The sequence below is a fragment of the Homalodisca vitripennis genome, chromosome 5 (assembly GCF_021130785.1).
Source record: "Homalodisca vitripennis isolate AUS2020 chromosome 5, UT_GWSS_2.1, whole genome shotgun sequence".
In the NCBI taxonomy this organism is placed as follows: domain Eukaryota; kingdom Metazoa; phylum Arthropoda; class Insecta; order Hemiptera; family Cicadellidae; genus Homalodisca; species Homalodisca vitripennis.
Window position 1 is genome coordinate 95687399 of NC_060211.1, and position 21675 is coordinate 95709073.

Below are 21675 nucleotides of genomic sequence, written 5' to 3' on the forward strand. Positions count from 1 at the left end.
TGCAGCCCACAATAAACTACTATTTTATCAGCAATTCTTTATAAAAAATCTATATCTTATTACTGAAATCTGACCAAGACTAAATTCAGGGTTGCTACAGGAGGCCAATAATGAAATTCCCTGACTTTTCCCTGATTTCCAGACCAAATTTTTCATTTTTCCCTGACTTTTTTCGACGCAATCCCCAGGGTTTTTGGCAATTAATGGGTGGGCCAGCCGAGCCGCCTCGGCTGCCTGCTTCATGCGCCGCGTTGTCTGCAGGCTTGGACTCGGCGCGGCAGCAGTAAGTTTATTTGTGTACAGGGATTTTATATTTTTCCCTGACCAACGTCGAAATTCCCTGACTTTTCCCTGACTTGAGACCGGATTCCCTGACTTTTCCCTGATTTCCAGTCCTGTTTTTTTTCCCTGACTTCCCTGACCTGCTCCCTGAAATTTTTGTTTGACAACCACATGGGTTACTCAAATAACCACATATAAATGACAAACGAAGATCCAAACAGTTATCATATATAACCAAAAGAATTATGGTAAATAGTCAATAGTCAAACGTCTTTATTCATGAATCATGTACATTGGTGGTACAGTGAATAGTGTCAAAATAAAATATAAACCTAAAACAAAAAATAATACATACTACATACAGAAATGTTGTGTAACTACAGCTAACTATGGGAGGTGGAAAACTCATCTAATGAATAAACTGCTTAATTTATTATATATTCTTTGAGCATTTTCTTAAATTTTGACCAATCATTCTCTTTTTTAATATTTTCAGGAACACATTTTAAAAATGTGTTACCTGCATATGAGGGCTTTTTCTTCGAAAAATTTTAACCTGTGAGGCTGAACTATCTCATTTCTCCTCCTAAAATTATAAGAGTGGGACAATGGTATTGATTTTGCCTCTAGTTCTTGTTTTTTGGCAATAAGAATTGTTTCAAATATATATTGACCAAAAACTGTAAAAATTTTTAATTTTTTAAAATGTTCTCTGGCCGAATCATCACGTTTCAGCTTAAGCATAATTCTAATGGCCCTTTTTTGTTGCTTCAAAATGTTATCCATATTTAATTTTTTTGTTGATCCATATAACGCTATACCGAATAAAAGGTGGTAGTGAACATGGGCAAAATATATACTTTTTAAGGTTTCCAAATTACAATAAAAGGACATTTTTGATAATGCAAAGATTCCGGAATTAATTTTAATTAACATTTTCTGTACATGTTCATCCCAATTTAAATTCTCATCAACTGTTAAACCTAAAAAGTTAATTTGATTTTCCTTTTCAATGTTAAATGAGTTATAAGTTATTATTGGTTCTGTTGTGATTTTGTTCTGTGCTGTTTTAAAATTTATAAATTTGGTTTTCTGTTAATTTAACAATAAGTTGTGATTGTGAAAATAGTTTCCAATATTATTCAATCCCACAAATGTAAAGATTTCTGTTTCTTCTGGAGAATTAGATGACATGATCAAATTAGAATCATCAGCATAAAGACATAGTTTTGAATTTTGCCTATAGGTTAAGGTATCTTCTATACCCCTAAGATAACACAAAAAAAGCAGAGGCCCTAAGATTGAACCTTGGGGCACCCCAAACTTAATTGGCTGATGAGCTGATGATGATTTGATAATTCTGTTATGATTTGTCAAATAAGAAGAAAACCAATTAAGAGCCCTTTTAGATATTCCAATGATATGAAGTTTTTCTAATAATTTACTATGTTTTACACTGTCGAACGCTTTGGAAAGGTCCATAAATATACCAGCTGTATATTTTCCTTTGTCAACGGACTCAATAACAGATTCAATAAAAGAAACAGCGGTGCTCACAACCGATCTTCCATTCCGGAATCCATGCTGATTATCATCTAAAATATTAAATTTTTCCAAAAATTCAGATAATTGTAAATGGACTGATTTTTCATATACTTTAGAAATTGAAGGGAGAACAGATACTGGGCGATAGTTTGATATATTTTCAGGGTCATTTTTTTATGTAAAGGAATTATTTTTGCCTGTTGTGAAAAATTTATATTTACCAAGCCTAAATTGTTACTTCATAACAAAAGTGTGTCGGAAATAACATTTAGTAAGTGAAAAAGAATAAAAAAACTATGTGGAATGAATTTTAGCCAAACGAACTCTAATACTCTATTTAGAGCCGATAACTTATCAAACAGATTTCAGTAAAAGATATATCTTAAAAAATCATAAAAGATATTGTAAAATAAATTTATTTGCACTATCACAATATCCAACAACACATTACACATTTAATTTTGACTCTAAAACACGATTTATACATGGCTCGGCACTGACGTAATGGTAAACAACACCAGCAAGACGGCTGTTCACAACAAACACATGAAATTTTTGTTTTCATTTGGAATAATAAACTTGTTACATCACAACCATAATAACAAAGAGGAATAAAACTTTAGTTTTTGTTATCATTTTTCTTCCCGAATCAAATGGTGCATGTATCAAATGGATACATTGCCGCAGTATTTTATAAGAAGTGATTATGTGAGGGAGCGTTTGAATGACAAAATTATGTCAGTTAACATGTCAGTTAGAAATGGCAAAAGGCGACAAAATTTTGTTGATTAACACTACAATGGTTAAATATTCCTTTAATAGGTCTTTCACCTTTCAACAAATTGAATTCCCAAACACAATATTAAGTTTAAAACTTACCCTCGAAAAATTATAAAGTTTCTGAGAGTTTTTGTTTTAAAATGATCACTTATTGATAGTAGCAGTGGGTGGAAATGAACTTACCTGGCATTTTTTTTAAATGGGGGCAGTGGGTGGGAAATGAATTTACCTGGCAGTAGCAGTGGGTGAGAAATGAGCTTACCTGGCAGAAGCAGTGGGTGGGAAATGAACGACGAATGCTGCTTGCCGCAGAGGCCTCAGAGCAGGCACATACACATCATTACAGATACATATGATTGGTCTTTTAAGAATTCCAGACTTTTCGTCACCACCAGCACCTTTTTTTACTTTAGGTCCTTTCTTTCTTCCTGTTGTTTTCCCAAGGCAAAACTTTAGCAGAACATCAATAGATGCCTATAAGAAATCAAAGGTAATTCATCAACTTTACAGAAATGAACCGGGTAACACATGTACTACTAAAGTTAAGCATTGAATTTGTTCAATAACTGTAATCTTTGAGAGCTAGGTCAATAATGATGAAACATGAGAAAGAACCAAAACAAACCTATAGAAAACTTGTGTGAGATTAGTGTTGAAACATGAAAATGTAATTTCACGTCAACCATCTTTTGGATTGCAGAGCAGGTGTGTTAAAAAAACATTGCACAGCATTTAAAACAAAAAAATAATTTTACATTTGCCTGTCCTAAACATCATGCACACATTTGTGTTTGGCATTAACTATTTGGCTTAGCATTAGCAAAACCTATTACTCAAGAGGCTGCAAAAATTGTCTTTTGTTTGTCCGCATGATATCTTGAGAACAAAATAACCTGTAGACTCAAAATTTTGCATGAAGCTTCATTCCTGTATAAGCAACATAAGAGTTAGATGATGGTGCATGTCACTCCATGGGATGTGAGTAAATAGTAGCAGAGTGAGTAAATAGTTTTACATTGGTCTTATGGGTGACCATGATAGCAACAAGAAAATTGCATAATTTAAATTTCTTAACAAATTGTGTACAACCATATGACATTTTAACAAGTGATATAGTAACACATGAAGCTAATTAAATGAGTTAGAAACTTGAAATCGTACATACAACCTCAGTAAAGCCTGTTATGCAACACAACATGAAGTGTAATTCTACCTTGTAATTATTTACAATTATTGTTATATGTTGTTTTAAAACTAAGAAAAACACAGGTTGGTGTTGCGGTTTTATTGGGGAGTAGAAACATTTAAGACAAAAATTCGGATTGACAGCTTCTTTTAACATATTGCTCACATAAAATTGTCAGCAACAGCAGCAGGACAAGTGTTTGAACATTGGTGGAACTGTGTAGATAAATATTTTAGAGAAATAAACTAAATAAATTCAGTTTTAAATATATTAATTGCACCTTTATGGAAACTGAATAAAATATCACAAATATGTACAGGTATATCCAAGTAAAACAAAAAAAAACGAGCAATGCTATTAAATGAGTAATCCATGAAGATATATAACAAGTTGTTGTCTATCAAGATCTTGTTAGCTAGGAAGTATTCAGTAGAAGTAATTAGTCTTCTGCATTGGCTGGGATAGAAAGCTCTTAATCTGAGTATGCTGTAGTAACATAGTTACAGCTGAAATATGCTATCTGTTTCTGAAGAGACAAAACAATGTTGAACAACAATGTTCCCTAACAACAAATTCCCTAATAGGAATATCTACTCCTATGTTTAACCAAGCTTCAACAAGGAAGCATGAGAGTTTGCTCTCAATACCTTAGCGACACAGGACGGCAGAGCTATTTTTGAAATGGTAACACACTCTGTTCAAAAAGCCAGAGGGATAGAGGCTCTCAATCTGGATTACAGTGTGAATCACCTTTCTAGTGAGCAAGAATTGCTTGAGCATGACCAGACAGGAGGTTCATATCCCCAAAGTAGCATAAGCTATGCATGTTAGCGCTGCATCAGGTTCAACCTGACAGTGGATTGCACCACAATTTGTAAGAGTCCAAAATGTCATTTTCCTTGATCAGTAGTTTAATACTTTGTTTAAAGTATATTCGTTTCCTAGACCTCTAAACATGTGGAGTGAATAAAATTAGGCATAAAATGACAGAAATGGTAAGCAATTACTTACATTATACTTTTTGTAGTTCTTGTTGTTAAAATTGCAACTTTACATGTACATTTATACCATAATCACTTTTTCAGAACAAAATACAAAATTGAAGACTCTTGGAGCAATTGGAAAATGTATAAATATTACTAAATGTTAATAAAAACAATACTTTTCCAAATTGTTTATTTTTTGGACGAGGCCTTTCGAAACCAAAGGTTTCATTTTGTGGAGTCCCCTGATGACGAAACCTTTGGTTTCAAAAGGCCTCGTCCAAAAACAATTTGGAAAAGTATTGTTTTTATTAACATTTAGTAGTATTTATAAAATACAAAATATTTACAAAAATTTAATTTTGGAAACTAAGGATTTTTTGACAATGTACAGGATGTAAACCTGATTTTCTTTTACATGTGTCACACAATAAAAAGTTTTTCGCCTTCAAATACTGATCTTATAATAAAAACAGTACGATCTTTCGTTGACTATTTCAAGCTGCACCAATATCATAAAATGAAGTTTGGACGGCACCTTATTTCCTAACATAAACTGACTTTGCAAGCCAATATTGGCATATTGCATTAGAAATAAAACCCAAACACTGATGTAGAGTTATAATTTTCAAAATCAAAGTAAAGTGAATGCTCTCTCAGTCTATTGGAATATTTGTTAATTATATAGACACCTGCTAATAACAGGTGAAATAATTACAACAGAACAGCTTGATAAACCTCAAGAGCTAAAAATCTTACCTCAGCACCCAATGAATTCTCTAGACACCTAATCGCTTTGCAGTCACAAATTATGTGTAAAGCAGTTTACACAGTCTACTGGACTCTCCGCTGAAGCACATATCTCTGACAGAAATACCCATCTTAAAAGGTGGTAGTTAAAGAAGACAATGTTGTGTTAGCTGGACAGAGAATAATCTGATGTCTGGTCTACTCCAAGTCCAAATGCTGTTTATCGATTGAGGTGTCTATGACAGCTTTCACTTGCCTTAGACCTGTGAGGCTTTCCTAGTAGAGGGAAGTCTTCCCCATACTACTCTGCCACCTATTTTGTGACAGCAGAGTTCCTGATTTGACACTTAGCCAAGCCACAAAAGGGTGCCGGGCCTACGAGCCGTCTCATGATTTCAACACTTGCCAACCTGTTTGCTGTCTAAATCAGAGTAACTTTGCTATGGGAAGCCAGGGCTTTAAGTAATTTTAGACAATCCCAGACCATTTCAGACACAAAGGTGAAGCTGCTGAGAGATCTCAGCGCAGTTTTACTGTTCAATAGGATATAGATCTTAGCACCCTTTTACGTTTTCTAGATAAGTTGATCCAGACACATAGATTTATTGCAAGCATTTCTGCTTGAAAGATAGTCGGGAAGGAACTCAGAGCCTCAGAAATTCAGAAGTTTAGTCTTTTGAATCTCAGACGTACTCTTTCATCTCTCCTTAAGCCATCGGTTTTCCAAATTTGTGCTTCCTTCTCAAAAGAGAGGCTATCCTGCAGTTATTCTAGGCGCCCTGGTATGACCATTTGGAAAAAAAATTTAGAAAATTGTTAAAGATACTAAATTGTCTACAAAACACCATATTCTAATAAGCATTATTATATAACTATAAAGCAACATTAAAAACGGTTGGTTATTACGAGCGATTGCTACGATTGGTAGCAATCCTCAATGCGTTAAACCAGTGTTTAAGGTTTTTTTTTTCTTCATGAAGAAGAGGTTAAATTACTGTGCAATATATAATAATGGTATACGTCTGAAAACCTGTTACCCTTTCAAATCATCCATCATTAATTACAATTATAAAGATTACACAAAGAACAATGAAAATATAATATAAAGCAACAACTGACCGCAGGTGCTCCATCTATCTCATCCAGGACCAGACAATTAGGCCGACGCTCAGTTCCCATCACAGCCTTCATCTGTGTGGCAGCTTCCAGCTGTGTGCGGAAAGTCTCGGGACTGCGGTCGTCACTGGCATTCACCTCCACCACATTGTATCCTGTGAATAATATGCACAAAATCAATAGTTGTTTAGTTAACCTTAATTTTCTTTACTGACCTATTTTAGCAATAAAGTTGTAAATAATTTAGATACATAGGGTACAATATTTTACTGTGACAAATTTAAATTCAATAACTTTTTATTTTTTTAACCATTACAAAACACTTCCATCAGTTTGATATTTTAGTTTTATTTTTGTATCATACATTCAAATTTATTTTATATTACATTAATTCAGAATGCTTTATTTTTTTATTGTAGTCTTTATTGTTATTATAAGAAAAGTTTATAAGTAATAAAATTTTAAAATGTTCATTTAAAACTTCATTTAATTATTCTCCAAATAAACTAAATAAGGTACTTGAGAATTATACTTTAAAATTTCTTGTTAGCGCTTCCAAAAACCTCCAAGAACTAACCAAACAAAATTGAGATTTTTTAAAGATCGAATCTGCGTTTATTGTAGTAAATTATTTACACTGCTATATTACATTTGGGCAATAATAATTTTATTGATTTTAATACCAAACAGTGCAGTTTTAGTGTTTGTTGTATCTGTTTTGATATATCTATAAAATATTTGTTTAAGCTTTAATAGTGAAAAAGTGTTTTAATAAAAAATTGTATTCTTATTGATTTGAAAAAATAACGAAAATTACAAATGACGACAACTCCCTATAAAATTCTGTTATCCATTTAAATCATCCACAGTCAATAATAATCTTTAAATAAAGAGTTAATAGATTTCTAAATGTCATTCTATTCTGGAAAAGATTTGTTGAATGTCGGTTGCGTAGCTGGTTTTATGTTGTGCTTCCATGAGTTAACGGTCTTATGTTGATTTACAGAGTGAGACGTAATGTTTCTTTTCTATTACTGGACATAACTTTTGTCCTATATTGCAAATTGCACTGCCAGTACAATGTTGGACTGTGTATTGTTTTCTCGCTTTGTGCTGTTCCACAATTCAAGAATGATTGAACACTGATTTAATTTTAAGTATATAATTTAAATCTAGATAAAATTATTAATGCTAAGAAAAGAACAATTTTTTTAATTGAGTAAATTACGTAATAATTACTGAAATAACCTGATTATTTTTTTACCAAACCTCTAACACTGCTTATAAGCAGCAGTGTAAAGATTAAGAAAATTGAGCCTTAATTGATATAATTTAGTTTAAAGGATCCAATTTTAAAATTATATTTAGTCTTAATTATTAAGCATGAAAATAGAACAATTTTCTTTAAGTAGCGAATAACTTTATCATGATTTCTAATAAAAAGTATTAAAACTTTGATATGTCTGAGTAATTATTTTACTTATGCAAAATAAATACAAATTTAATTGTTAGTTGTCAATTGTTTCAAATGTAATTCTAAAACCTGGGTGGTAAATATTGAATTAATAATTGCTAGAGTGGCACAAATGTTTTTTTAGCTTCCAATCATTGCTGATCTCTCTCAAAAAATTGCACAATTATTGTTTTTGTAAATCTTGAAATGTTAGTTTTCTAAATTTAAAACAATGTCTAATTTCAATGTAACATTTTAAATACATATTTTTCAGTCATACATTATAATACTACTTTATCAACATTTTGCGTCTCAAAAACCTCATTAATTTCTGTTTTTATTTTAACTGAACTGGCTTAGTTATTACAGAGATAAAACCCCACTGTCATTAACAGTAGTAAAGCTAAGCTGCTTGATTTATGATTCCATTTTAGATAAGCATGTAAAAGTCAATACAGACACTACTGTTCAAAAGAAAAAGTTGTTGACTTTGCTTCTTTATTTTTTCTATAACACTAAATCTGATTTTACTCTCTATATAAAGTTTTGACCAAACAGGCTAAAATTTTAAGATAATACAAAATACTGTATACTTCATGAGTAATCAAGTAATTTTTCTATCTTTATGAATCTTACAAGGATTGTGAGTTCCTGATTTGCAGTATAAAAATGTTACATAGAATCCAATTTAATTTGCTTTTTCATCAATTTTGAAAAATACTTTGCAACTTATTCATGCACACCAATAGTGATATTTCTTTCTAGAAACATGTTTAGAACATTTAATTGATTCTTTGGTTTCCAATATCTAATCTTTAGATATCCAATATCCAATAACTTATGGCTCAAATATTGATATCATAACAAAAAAACAACTTTCCATCACTATTTGTCATAAACAACATTCACAACATACAAGTTTAAATAACAAGGATAATGATACTGGACCATTTACATTGAATTTTGCATTGGGATCCTGAATGTTGTCATTCAATCTTTGAAATCTTTCAACATCAAGTAGAGATTTTCCATAACAATGAATAATGTACCAATGTGCAGTGAATAATTCGAGAATGTAGATACTTATTTATATGTGATCAAAAAATATTTCAACTGTTTTCAAAACTTTAATTATCTTCACATTTCATTGCTATTACATTCTATAAGTTAGGGAACAACATTAAGATCCGTCTAAAGTTTGAGAATACACAGTATCAGTACAGGTCCAAAACTACTCAACTACTCAATTATTCCACTCCTTACACACACTTTTTCAGTTACCTACGCTTAACTCGTACCTGAGTAAAACAAACTGACCTGCTTGATGGGCTATCAGATGTGCCAAAGTAGTCTTGCCCAGCCCAGGAGGTCCACACAACAGTGCTATCTTGTGGTGGGGTCTGCCATGTTCATCCAGCTCATCGTTCACCACAGGTCCAGTATTCCTCTGGAACCTTCCTCCTAGAAATAAGCACATACGAGTACATGAGTATACACTTATAAACATTGTAGCTAATTATTTACTAGATTGAAAATGTATAGATCTAAAATACATTACATTTGTAATGGCTTGGGCTTATGGAGCTCCATGAATTAGTAGTCATGCAAAAGCTGATGAGAAGTTGTTTACCTCTAACCGGACCAACCACCTGATATAGCAGCGCAATAACATTACAATAAACTTTTGAGCTGTCCATTGTTCCCAAGTTGTATTTATTGGCAGTTATATTGCAGCCTTTTACTATACAAGGATTAAATATTTCAAACATTACATAATTAAATCTCTAAAACTAATGACATTTTGTTGACTTGTTAATATTCTTGAAAAAATATCACATTCAACCAATGCTCCTAGGTATCTGTGAGGCAACTCAAGTCACATCCATGGTGTGGAGAATAAGGTCTACTGTCAATATGCTCAGTCCAATTAAATACATATAGTCTAAATGAATAAAGACTAATAATTTAGACATGCAAGGCAGTTGTATCTAAGGAGTCCAACACACAAGTACAAAAGCTATCAAATACAGATATCAGGTATACAAAAGAGAAATACCGCTGTTAAGTTTGAGTGTTCCATCTCAATAATTTCTTCCCTTATATGTTTCTATGTCTCAAATATATGTTTCTATGTCTCAAATATATGTTTCTATGTCTCAAATATGTGTTTCAAAATCTCTCAGAGGATTCAAGTTGTAAAGACCAATTTTCAACTGTCATCGTATGTTAACAAAACATTATTTTTATGAACATTAAATCCATATAAATACTTCATCTTCAAATTTACCTTTTGCTTTGGGTTCTTCTTTGGGCTTCACTTTCACCTTTCTATCTATATTGAAAACCACCTTATCCCACAATTTTAACCACTGCAAAAGAGCTCGATTTGTACTCTGAAACACATAATTAACACAAAAATGTAATAACGATTAACCTGACCGTAATACAGTATAAAATATTTATATGCTAGAGACTGGAAACTTGATGGAAACAAGCTTTTTTTTTCATAACCCAGATTTTTGACAGCTCAGTAAATTTTTTTGTGCATTCTGTGTAGGTCTACTTACACCAATAAGTCTGTATCAAGATTGGTATTCTGTAAAAAGAGTTGAAGTATCTAGAACTACCATGTCTCGATCATATTAAGAACCAAGTAATTTTTCTATAAAGAATCTTTCCAAAAAGAAACCACTTGACTTTAATTTTGCATTGTAGTGTTCACAATGATGTTCATTCTTCTCATTTTCTTTTATCTAAAACTGTGGTACTTTATGTGTTCCCTGTTAGTGAAACAGAAAAACTTTTTCTATTTTGTTCTCAAAATATTCATTCAATGTTTCGATTAAAAGATTGATAATGTTGTACTTGTACAGCAATACTGATTTACTGTTGTCATCTACAAGATACATATAAAAGATTGCTCAGTTTAAAATTGTGTTTAATTTACTCTAGGCTTATGACAAGTAGTTTTAAAACAAGCAAGCTCACAAAGCTACTGAAATTAAGAAGTAATTTTAATTATATTATTACAATCCATATATATTCGAATTTCGATTTTTTTGTGGTGTTATGTTGGTACATATGTCTCTCACTTATTTTGACAATTTTGGCCATTTTGATTCTTCAGTTAATTGTTGACAGCTGCTTTGCTTGCACGTGTTTTGGTTCGTCTTCGATTTACCTATTCAAAAAAATGGAACAAAGAACCTGTATCAAATTTTGTGTGAAAAACGAAATTAAGTGTGCGGATGCATTCCGAATGTTGACTGTGGCATACGGAGAAGCTACTTTGGACAAAAGCAACGTTTATCAGTGGTACAAAATGTTTTCAGAAGGCCGAGAAGATGTGAACGACGAAGAGCGTGCCGGACGCCCGAGCACTTCAGCAACAGACGAAAAAATTGATGAAGTGAAGAAAATGGTATTAGCCAATCGTCGAATCACTGTTAGAGAAATTGCCGAGGACCTAGGCGTATCGATTGGCTCGTGCCATTTGATTTTAATCGATAATTTGGGCATGAGACGGGTCGCCGCAAAATTCGTACCAAAATTGCTCAATTTTGATCAAAAACAGCATCACATGAACATTGCTAATGAGATGTTGGAATCTGTCCGCGACGACCCGAATTTGCTCCAGAGGGTCATAACTGGTGAAGAATCGTGGGTTTATGGTTATGACGTGGAAACCAAAGCTCAATCATCTCAATGGAAGCTGCCGCACGAACCAAGACCGAAAAAAGCACGCCAAGTTCGGTCAAAGTTCGATTGCAGGGGCGTGGTGCATCATGAGTTCTTGCCACAAGGTAGAACGGTGAATAAGGAATATTACCTGCAAGTTACGCGCAATTTGCGCGAAGCAACCCGCCAGAAACGCCCAAATTTTTCAAAAAACAAAAATTGGCTTTTGCACCACGATAACGCCCCTGCTCACACATTGCTGCTTGTACGCGACTTCTTGGCCAAAAACAACACACTAATGATACCACAGCCACCGTATTCCCCAGATCTGGCCCCCTGTGACTTTTTCTTGTTCCCGAAACTGAAGAGGCCCATGAAAGGACGACGCTACGCCACGATTTAAGAGATAGAGACGGCATCGAAGGAGGAGCTGAACAAGATACAAAAAAATGATTTTTTGAAGTGCTGTGAAGATAGGAAATCCCAGGGGGATTAATTTGAAGGAGACAAAATAGATATTCATGAATAAATAAATAATTTTTGAAAATACACAAAATTCGCGATACTTTTTGAACACACCTCGTATGATCCTTGATTCCTGTAGAACAAGTACACTCACAACACTAAAAATATCTGAATACCTTGTTGATAACACACACAATACCTTCATTCCATTATAGTAACATAATCTGAATTTTCACTGGTATATGAACAAATTCACCACAGTAGAATCAGCAGATTTTATTGTATTTAATACCACTCAATATAATTTACTATTACTTTCCTCACCTCATCACTTAGTAGTTCTAAATATGATTTTGGTTTGTACTTTTCAACCCAAAGAGTTTCTTCAGGATCATTTATAATTTCTACTTCCGTTGTCCTCTTTTCAGCTTCTTTCTTCTCGATTCTGTCCCACTTTAGTTGTAACTGAAATAAAATATAGGCTTAAAAGCAACATATTCTTCAGTTTAAATAAATGTACAAATAATGCCTTAAAAACTTTGAAAATTATAAACCCACATTAAATTTACACTAAAAAACTAAGAATACTGTTCCTTATATAAAATTTTTTAAATATTCCAATAAGAATAGAATTATCACTAAAAATTTATATCCCCGAAACGGTTTCATCAAATTCAAATTTTCCAAAAATTAGTGGTTTCAGTTAAAAAAGTAGTTTGATGCAATAAGTTCCCAGATACCATCAGGAGTTCTCAATGTTCATATGTAAAGGAACAATAAAACTACTAATATATGTATTTGGATTGTACCTGCTCATGAGCCAGCTTCTGCAACTGTTCAAAAGGCACAGACAATAATCCACCTTTATGGTTCTGGTTGGACATATCTGATAGCTGAAATCAAATGTAAATATCAAATTTACCAATCTTTCTATGATTTCATTATAAATATTAAAAAATTAAATAAATATTTTACTTAATAAAAATCTTTTTCTCACAGTGTTTATAAATATTTTCATACATGCAGTCTACACTTAAGATTTACCTCTTTTTCAAATGCTTCTTCTGAGTGCAATCTAGCATAAATTCTTTCTCCTTTCTTATCAGTGAGTGGCATGAAATTCCATCTTGGAACAGTGCGTGAAAGTATTACCTTATCTGACCGGAAGGATCTACAATCACACATATTATTAGAAAATATGAAATGAATACAAATATCATTTTTAAACAACACGTGAACTGGAGTGAAACTCAACATTCAAATTGAATCAACTCTTCCTAACATAGCTACGTTATGTGTAGAAAACTCGGTTGCTCCACCATGATTAGAGATCATGTCAGAAACATTGTAGTGCACTCGTTATGTACATTTTTCTGTAATATAAATAGTTGAAGATGACATGAGTTGTTCCGGAAAATAGTTGTACTGATAAATGCTTGTAATAAAAGGCATTTTTATTTATTTATTATTTAAGAGGATTGTTTAACTCCAAGATAATCAAACCCAAGAATTCATCGAATCATTTCAGTGGAAACAACTCCCTCACTCTCTGTATAGTTCCAATATACAAACTGCCAGTACTACAAACTGTTTCTACATTCCAAAAAGTATCTGGGTGACCAACACCACAATGAAGATGATGAGAACATATATCCATTTTGCAGAGGTAATCGGATGACACTTTTATGATCTGTCACAAAAACTGCTTGTACAATGTTAATGAATTAATATTAGTTACAATTATCTAGAGAAGTACATTAAGAAACAGTCTTTCATTTAGAAATACATATTTGACTAGAGTATATGTTTTTTAAACTGTAAAACAGTGCTTAAACATCACACCTTCTGTACTACCAAATCAGAAAATATTAAGTTTGAAAGGATTGATTCTACATTTTTCTTACCTCTTATTTGCATTTGTCAATCGTGGTAAAATTTTTTCTTCCTGAAGTCGTTTTCTTTCTTGTATAATTGTTTCTATGGTGAGTAATTGTCGCTCATCTTCAGTCAACCCATCATGTTTGGTTTTCTTAGCAAATGCTACAAAAAGCACACATTTTTAATTATTTTGGAAACATGATTTTAGTACAGAAAGTCAATTATTTCAGCCATTAAAATGTGTATTTTCTTAAGTACAGCATGTTTAAGATAATATCAGGTCGTTTTCAGTTGCTCAAAGGGCACAATTATTGCATGTGAAAATATTAAAGTACACTTGAACACATATTAAGTAGATATAGTCACATTGAAATATTGTATTATTTTAGTATTGTATGGTACCAAACCGATGATATTTATGAAATTCAATATTACATTGTTATATTTTAAACACGATTTTGTTAATCACAATATTGTGGCACAAAAACTATTATGATTATTATCATTACATGTTAATAATTATAAACACCGTAATTTTTCTATAGAAACATTTTACTCTTATGTTATCTGCAAAGTATAAAAAATTAGAATTCCTCTACAATTTAAAAGTAATTTAATTTAACTTTTAAATCAGTAAACAGAGTATCGTAATTTCGACAAAATAGCAACTCCTTTAAATGAAGAAGATAAAACAGAGATATACCAAAATATTCAGTGTGTAATTAATTTCTCTTTGTGTTAAGAAGGCAAGAGAAATTGGCCTGCAACTGAGACTCATCTTAATAGTAGTATGATTCTTAGAGGAAATAAAGGTGGAAATAAGTAGTAATTTATCAAGAATAAATAAATGATAAAATTAAATTAAAAATGAGTAAGATAAATAATTACAAGTGACTGACTACAACAACAATATATTTCATGGATTGTACTGCATGCTTTTATACTGTACAATAAGCATAATGGTGTCAAGAAAATGACAATGTTAGGTTTTGAGTGGCCGTGATTGTTTTCATGCACCTGGACCTCACAATGCAAATAATGACAATCAAGTCCTGCAAGGCATTTCCCTATAAAGCTAGCTTTACAAACAAATGAAAGAGAGGTAGAAAACAATGTCAAGTTTACTACAGAAATAGCATGAAGAAAGACACCAATTTTTCTTTGTGAGGCTTGTCCAGAAAAATCTGCTTGAAAAGGAAAAGGGTTTTAGGAATATCACAGCAATTAAAATTTTTTTATCTAAGTAGTGTAGATATTTATTGAAAGAACATTGAAAATTACTCAGCCAAAAGTAGTATCTAATTTTGTAGCCTAAAAACTATTATTTTTCTTCCCAGAGTAATAGATTAGATAGAGTAATAATCTTGACTATATATTTCAGCTTTTTACGACAATAAAATTTGTTTGCATGAAAAGATTTAGTTTGTTTTTTGTTTTCCACCAATTTTATTGGATAATATTTGTTTAATGAATGGTTTTTGCATTGAACGAGTTAAGCAAGTACACAACTAAGTTAATGATTACATTTAGAAAGAATAAGTGCTAACTATGTAAACAAAAACAACATAAAAACACATGATTATAATACTTCCCCTTACAACACGATCAATCAAGTAGGCATAGATCTTGTAGCACAAATGGTTCTTCTCAGTTCATTAGAATTTGGCCAGTTGGCTCCAAAGCTTGAACCAGTCTTACATTATTTTATCTAAAGGTTATTACTGAATTGGTTTAAAATTTATGTTTCATATTTGCATAGTTGTAAGAGCTAAATATTGTTTATCTATGCCATATGAAGAGTAAGAATGCTGATGATCAAAACGTGTTTTTTTTTTTTATATGAAATACTATACTTATATATTTCACGTGGGGCTACATAATATTTATATATATAACAGTAAACATTTATTTGTTTTGAAATGAATTTAAAACACTCAAAGGGTAATTAGGTGAAATTTTATATTTGCAATAAAACTAAGACTTTTGAAGTTTGTACAACTAACTAAATTATGAAGAATAAAAAGTCCTAGATGCTAAAAAGCCAATGAAAAATAGCATGCCAATGGATTAACATAAGAATGGCTTTCTCGGAAGTAAAACAAAAAAACTCTATGTAACAAAAATCTAATTCATTTAAAGTATGTATTAGTAATTATTTTCATACGTTCATCGTCAAAAATTATATCATCAATATCTCCAAATAAGTCTTCAACTCTTCTTTTGTTACTTTCCGGAATTTCATTTAAAGCCTGCATGATGTTTTCTGTATTTACCTGAAACAAAACAGCATGCTCATTTTTCTTCAATTTTTTTGGAGGACAATATAACAGTACTTAGAATAAATATGCATCCTTCTCTGTTCATATTATAAAGCATTCATAGGAAAAAGATTATTTTTACAATTAACTTGCATAAATTTTTTTTTTTGTGCAATGTAGAGTCAAATGTTTCTGGAATTAGTTTATTAAAATTTATAAAACATAAATATGGTAATTCTGTCTGATTTTCCTTCAAACTTCACTCCATTCTTTTTTGATTGATGTACATTCCAAACAACTGCTCAAACACTGCTGGGAAAATCCTACTCTGGTTCCATCTTCTATCTCTCTTTTTCATATTTCCAAGGCAAGGTAGAACAGCGCATACTAAAATATGTGAACTCTGGATACTAGACAATGTCCAGTTTAATTTAATCTTCTCAAAGTAAAACAAAGGTTCCATAGTGACCCTAAGAATTTGCTACTTGTATGTACAAAAAAATCTGAACAAAGAAGTTTTAGCTCAACATGGCTTGGTATGATCGTATTATTATTAAATCGATTTCTGAGACATTTTAGCTGATTAACTCAAGATTTTTAGTCAGGTAAGAAAACTCATTTTCATTTTCTACTCCTTTTTGGTTTTCTCTTTTGGGGTCTTAACTACTTTAATTAAATTTTTATTTAAGTGTAAATGTTGGCCTTCAGAGTGTTAATGTACTAGCGTAAACTGTGTAACTGGTTTTTGTTCCATGATTTTCACTAAGAAATAAAGCCAATAGTTATTTTTGGATGTGACAGAGGTAAGAAAATGTAAATTATTGGAATTTTAACCTAAAAGGAGCAAATAATAGTATATTTTAATTACATTACTTCAATGAGTCTACAATCTCACCTCACAGTGACAGATTATTATAATATGCTTTGTTATTATTCACTGCTGTATAAACTAGCCTAAACCAAAATACAAGTACAAAACACTTAATGATACAAAAAGTAACAATAAATCATCATATATAATGATGGATAACCATTTTAACATAACACATAAATCTACAATCAGTTTACAACTTTAGAGTGCTCAAACTTCTGTGAAACTTGACAATAATAAACTACTGTTTCCAATATTACTTACAGGCTCCTGGCTATTGTTGGCCACAGTGCTTGTTGAGTGAGTACCACCAGCTGATACTTCTTCACATTCATTAAGAGAAGTAATAGAATTATTTTGCAGTAATTCTGGTTCAGAAGATAACTTCTCATTAGTGCCATTGCTAATTTTCTGACTGTTGAAATCAAGGCTTCTTTTAGCTTTGGGTCTAGCATTGTGAATCATATCATCTAAAAAAACAAATAATAAAAAAATTAATTTCTTGAAAGAGTGTATATTTTTCTTACTTATTTACAAAATAAAAACTAATAACTCATAATTATTACCGTTAAATAGACAATATAATAAACAGAACTAAGATGAACACTGTTAGTCGAAACCATAACTTAATACAAGTATAGATCTAATCAAAACAAACATAATAAACAGAACTAAGATGAACACTGTTAGTCGAAACCATAACTTAATACAAGTATAGATCTAATCAAAACAAACATAATAAACAGAACTAAGATGAACACTGTTAGTCGAAACCATAACTTAATACAAGTATAGATCTAATCAAAACAAACATAATAAACAGAACTAAGATGAACACTGTTAGTCGAAACCATAACTTAATACAAGTATAGATCTAATCAAAACAAACATAATAAACAGAACTAAGATGAACACTGTTAGTCGAAACCATAACTTAATACAAGTATAGATCTAATCAAAAACAAACATAATAAACAGAACTAAAATGAACACTGTTAGTCGAAAACCATAACTTAATACAAGTATAGATCTAATCAAAACAAACATAATAAACAGAACTAAGATGAACACTGTTAGTCGAAACCATAACTTAATACAAGTATAGCAAGATATAGTATAACTTAATACAAGTATAGATCTAATCAAAACAAACATAATAAACAGTAATTTCTAAAAATGAACACTGGGCATTTGGCCCTTCTTTAAAGTGGTCGGGATAATTCCAAGCAATTCCTTATTGGGTCAACTTAAATTTCTTTCCTACTTTAGTATGACAACCAGGCAGTACTTAAAAAGTAAGAAAAATGAGAAAACCTTGCCAAGTGATAAGAACAGGGGTGGACTGGTGCTGGGGCTGGAACGCTCTGGAACATCGTTCTATTATGCTTTAGTGGAAGAAAAATTCATTTATGGATAAAATGTGTTCCAGAGACTAAGGATCTAGTAGTAGATTTTGTTGTGTAAGTTTTACTTGAGGTATTACTCCATTCAACTCTGTTGTTTGAAATGTTAGTAGTGTATTTTATGCCTAAACAAACCAAGAAAGGGTGCTGTGATCCGAGCCTATTCTCATCTCGTCATAGCATATTATCTGTCGTCAGTGCAAACACAGAAGACACTAAGCTATCTCTCAGTTCAGAGCGTTAGAGTTAGTTTAGACAATTCTTTTTGCTACTAAAAGCAGTTGTGTAGTTTTTATAATTACTTCTTGATAAGCATTGTTCAATTAAAAACAGTTTAGTCAACCTTTTTTTTAGTTGTCTCTATGTCAGTGTCTATCACCACTAATGCATTATTAAAAGTTTCAATAGCGTTTTTTCAGTTATAAAAATTAGAAGTTCATGTATTTCTACTAAACAAGCTCTTGGTTGATGAACATGTGCTTAAACGAAAACAAAGTTAGTTCTGTTAATATTTTATTCAAATGTAATTTGTAATTACAATCAAAGGTGTCAATGCAAAACAGAAAAAGCTGTCAGAATATTAGCAGGAGTCAATAAATATCATAGTTGTAGAGAACGTTTTACAATTTTGACATTATTCTCTTTATATATACAACAATGCCTATTTTACCTCAAAGCTAATTTAGATAAAGTAAACCTAAGGAAAAATGTTCACAATTATGAAACAAGAAGTTGTAACAATATCAACCTACCTCAAACTAGACTCTAGGCAAAACCGACAAAAGTCCAATGATGATGGATGGGTATTAGACTATACAATAAGTTACCATTAGGTATAAGGATGCTAACTGTATGGAATTTAAAGCTAAACTAAATTATTTTCTTTGTAAAAGATCATTCTATTCGGTGGAAGAGTACATCTCAATAGTGTGGACGAAGCAAGACTTTTGGAATGATCATTGTTTTACAAAAGTTGTAACATTGTATTGACGTGCCAATGTGTTTGTGTGGAATATTTTCTGGCAGAATAAAATTCTTATTCTTATTAAAGCACATTTTTTTAACAGATAAGTAGCTACTTGGTAATTTATCTACGGATCAAGCAAAACTGCTATTGACGTCTTTCAGAAAAAAGATCTTAGAATATTAACATTCTGCTAGCCATACAACTGATGACAGAATCACTTCTTAGTTAAAAGAGATATAATTGAATAATATGCCTTTAATGTACATACAACACCCACTTAAAGATAACCAAAACTACTTTTATAACAGCCTACTTTATTGATAAAAACAAAAGGGCCTTGCACTGACCTGGTTTTTTGGAACTATTAAGTACTTTGGATAATTTAAAATTGATAAAACTAGAGCTTCTACAGAGCTAACAACGTACAGTGGTTTGTCAAAAAAACTGCCATTTTCCCGATTTATACTTAACTTAACAATAATATATAACATCCTAGCAGAATTTTCTATGCTCTCAGAATCTCTGTAAAACCATAAAACAACTGTGATGTATGCAGCAACTTAAAAGGAGAAGTGTACATTAGTAGAGGCCATAAATTAAAAATACCTGAAAATAAAACTTTAGAAGCATAATTAACCATCAGTGAAGGAAATGTTGTTCCACCCTCAGAAAAGGTTCTTGCAAAAAGAGTAAACAACTTGCAAAAAGTATTATCCACAAAATCCAGCCACGAACCCTGTCTGTCGAGACCTCCATTTGATCAAACGTCCAATACATCTGTTAGAGGAACTTACAATGTTTGAACCTGATCAGTGGCCTATTAAGAAAATTGTATGTTTTGGAGAGTGAAATATGTATAAAAGGTTTAGTCATAATAATATATATTTTTAATTGTTGTTTTTGGTATTTGTAACAGTATTAAGATTATTATGTCTTATTCATAAGAGTTATTTACTTTTGTTTTTTATAGTGTATTAAAACAGCGTATCAAAACAAATCTTAGCATGTAAAGTATATTTAGTTCTAATTCTTCCTCTCAGGATGAATAAAACCTCGTTCTTAAAAATAATGCTTTTCAAGATTTTCTGTGAGAGGATCCCAGACTCCTGATTTGCTGTGAGATTCCATAACCCACCCACCCCCACCCCACTGGGGATAGCAAAGAAAGTTTATGAGTACACCCCAGGATAAGAAGTTTCAAAGGTCATGGCCCCTTGCCATGGAGGAAATAGTAAAACGGTCCTGTATATGATAACCAGTCTAATATGTATTATAAATGGATAAAAGTGTAAATATATTCTTACATTATCTAATTAATCAATGCAATAACAATCCAGACCAGAGCACTAACTTGGTCTGTACTTGACTTTAGGTGAATTTATTTATCTCTGGGAATTTATTTCTTTTTGTGTTAGCAGTGCGAGGTGGCACAACCCAAGCCTGCACTGATGATCAAAGGGATTTGTAATAAGTAATTTTCTATGCCAAATCAATGTGATCTCATCACAGAAACATACTGATCACAATTTCTCCTGGACAGTTTGGACTTCGATGGAGCTTTGGGAAGAGTAGGTTAGAGCAGAAGAAAAAAGTAAGCTAGTTAGATTCTATTTTTACTTTTTTTCTAAAGACCAATATATTTGGCCTGGGTAGTATAGTCAAAGTCAAAGTCAAAATATCTTTATTACATCATCGTCAAGATGAGAATGGTGTCAAAGAGAATTTACAGTACACAAGAACAATACAGGTCCAACCAGGTCAATACAATACGGGTTAATGATTGAAAAATTCATTTAAAGAGTAAAATGGGCGTTCTTGCAGCCACGTCTTGAGATATTGGCCAAAAAGCAGCTTATTTGATTTCTTCAGGTTTTCAGGCAGAGCATTCCACATCTTGGCCCCGATGTAGCTGGTCTTCTTCTCAGTTGAACTGAGCCTATGTATTGGTAGAAAGTAGATGGAGATGTGCCTGGTGTTATACTGGTGTTGTTGTGTTCCCTTGTTTGCCAGGTCTGGCATCTTGATGTAAACATGAGTTGTTGCTTCTAAGATTTACAAAC

The 21675-nt window shown here is 31.9% G+C and overlaps 1 protein-coding gene across 2 annotated transcripts in view; it reads right to left on the minus strand.

The window, feature by feature from the left end:
* Positions 1-21675, minus strand: part of LOC124362547 (chromosome transmission fidelity protein 18 homolog) — an 87082-nt gene that overhangs the window by 56730 nt on the left and 8677 nt on the right. For both annotated transcript variants that reach the window (XM_046817157.1, XM_046817156.1), the window contains exons 3-12: positions 17510-17715; positions 16281-16389; positions 14143-14278; positions 13283-13409; positions 13048-13131; positions 12563-12703; positions 10383-10488; positions 9413-9556; positions 6646-6797; positions 2870-3081 (exon numbers count right to left, since the gene is read on the minus strand). In XM_046817157.1, coding sequence (XP_046673113.1) covers positions 2870-3081; positions 6646-6797; positions 9413-9556; positions 10383-10488; positions 12563-12703; positions 13048-13131; positions 13283-13409; positions 14143-14278; positions 16281-16389; positions 17510-17715 — 1417 coding nt within the window. The remainder of the gene's footprint in view (positions 1-2869; positions 3082-6645; positions 6798-9412; positions 9557-10382; positions 10489-12562; positions 12704-13047; positions 13132-13282; positions 13410-14142; positions 14279-16280; positions 16390-17509; positions 17716-21675) is intronic.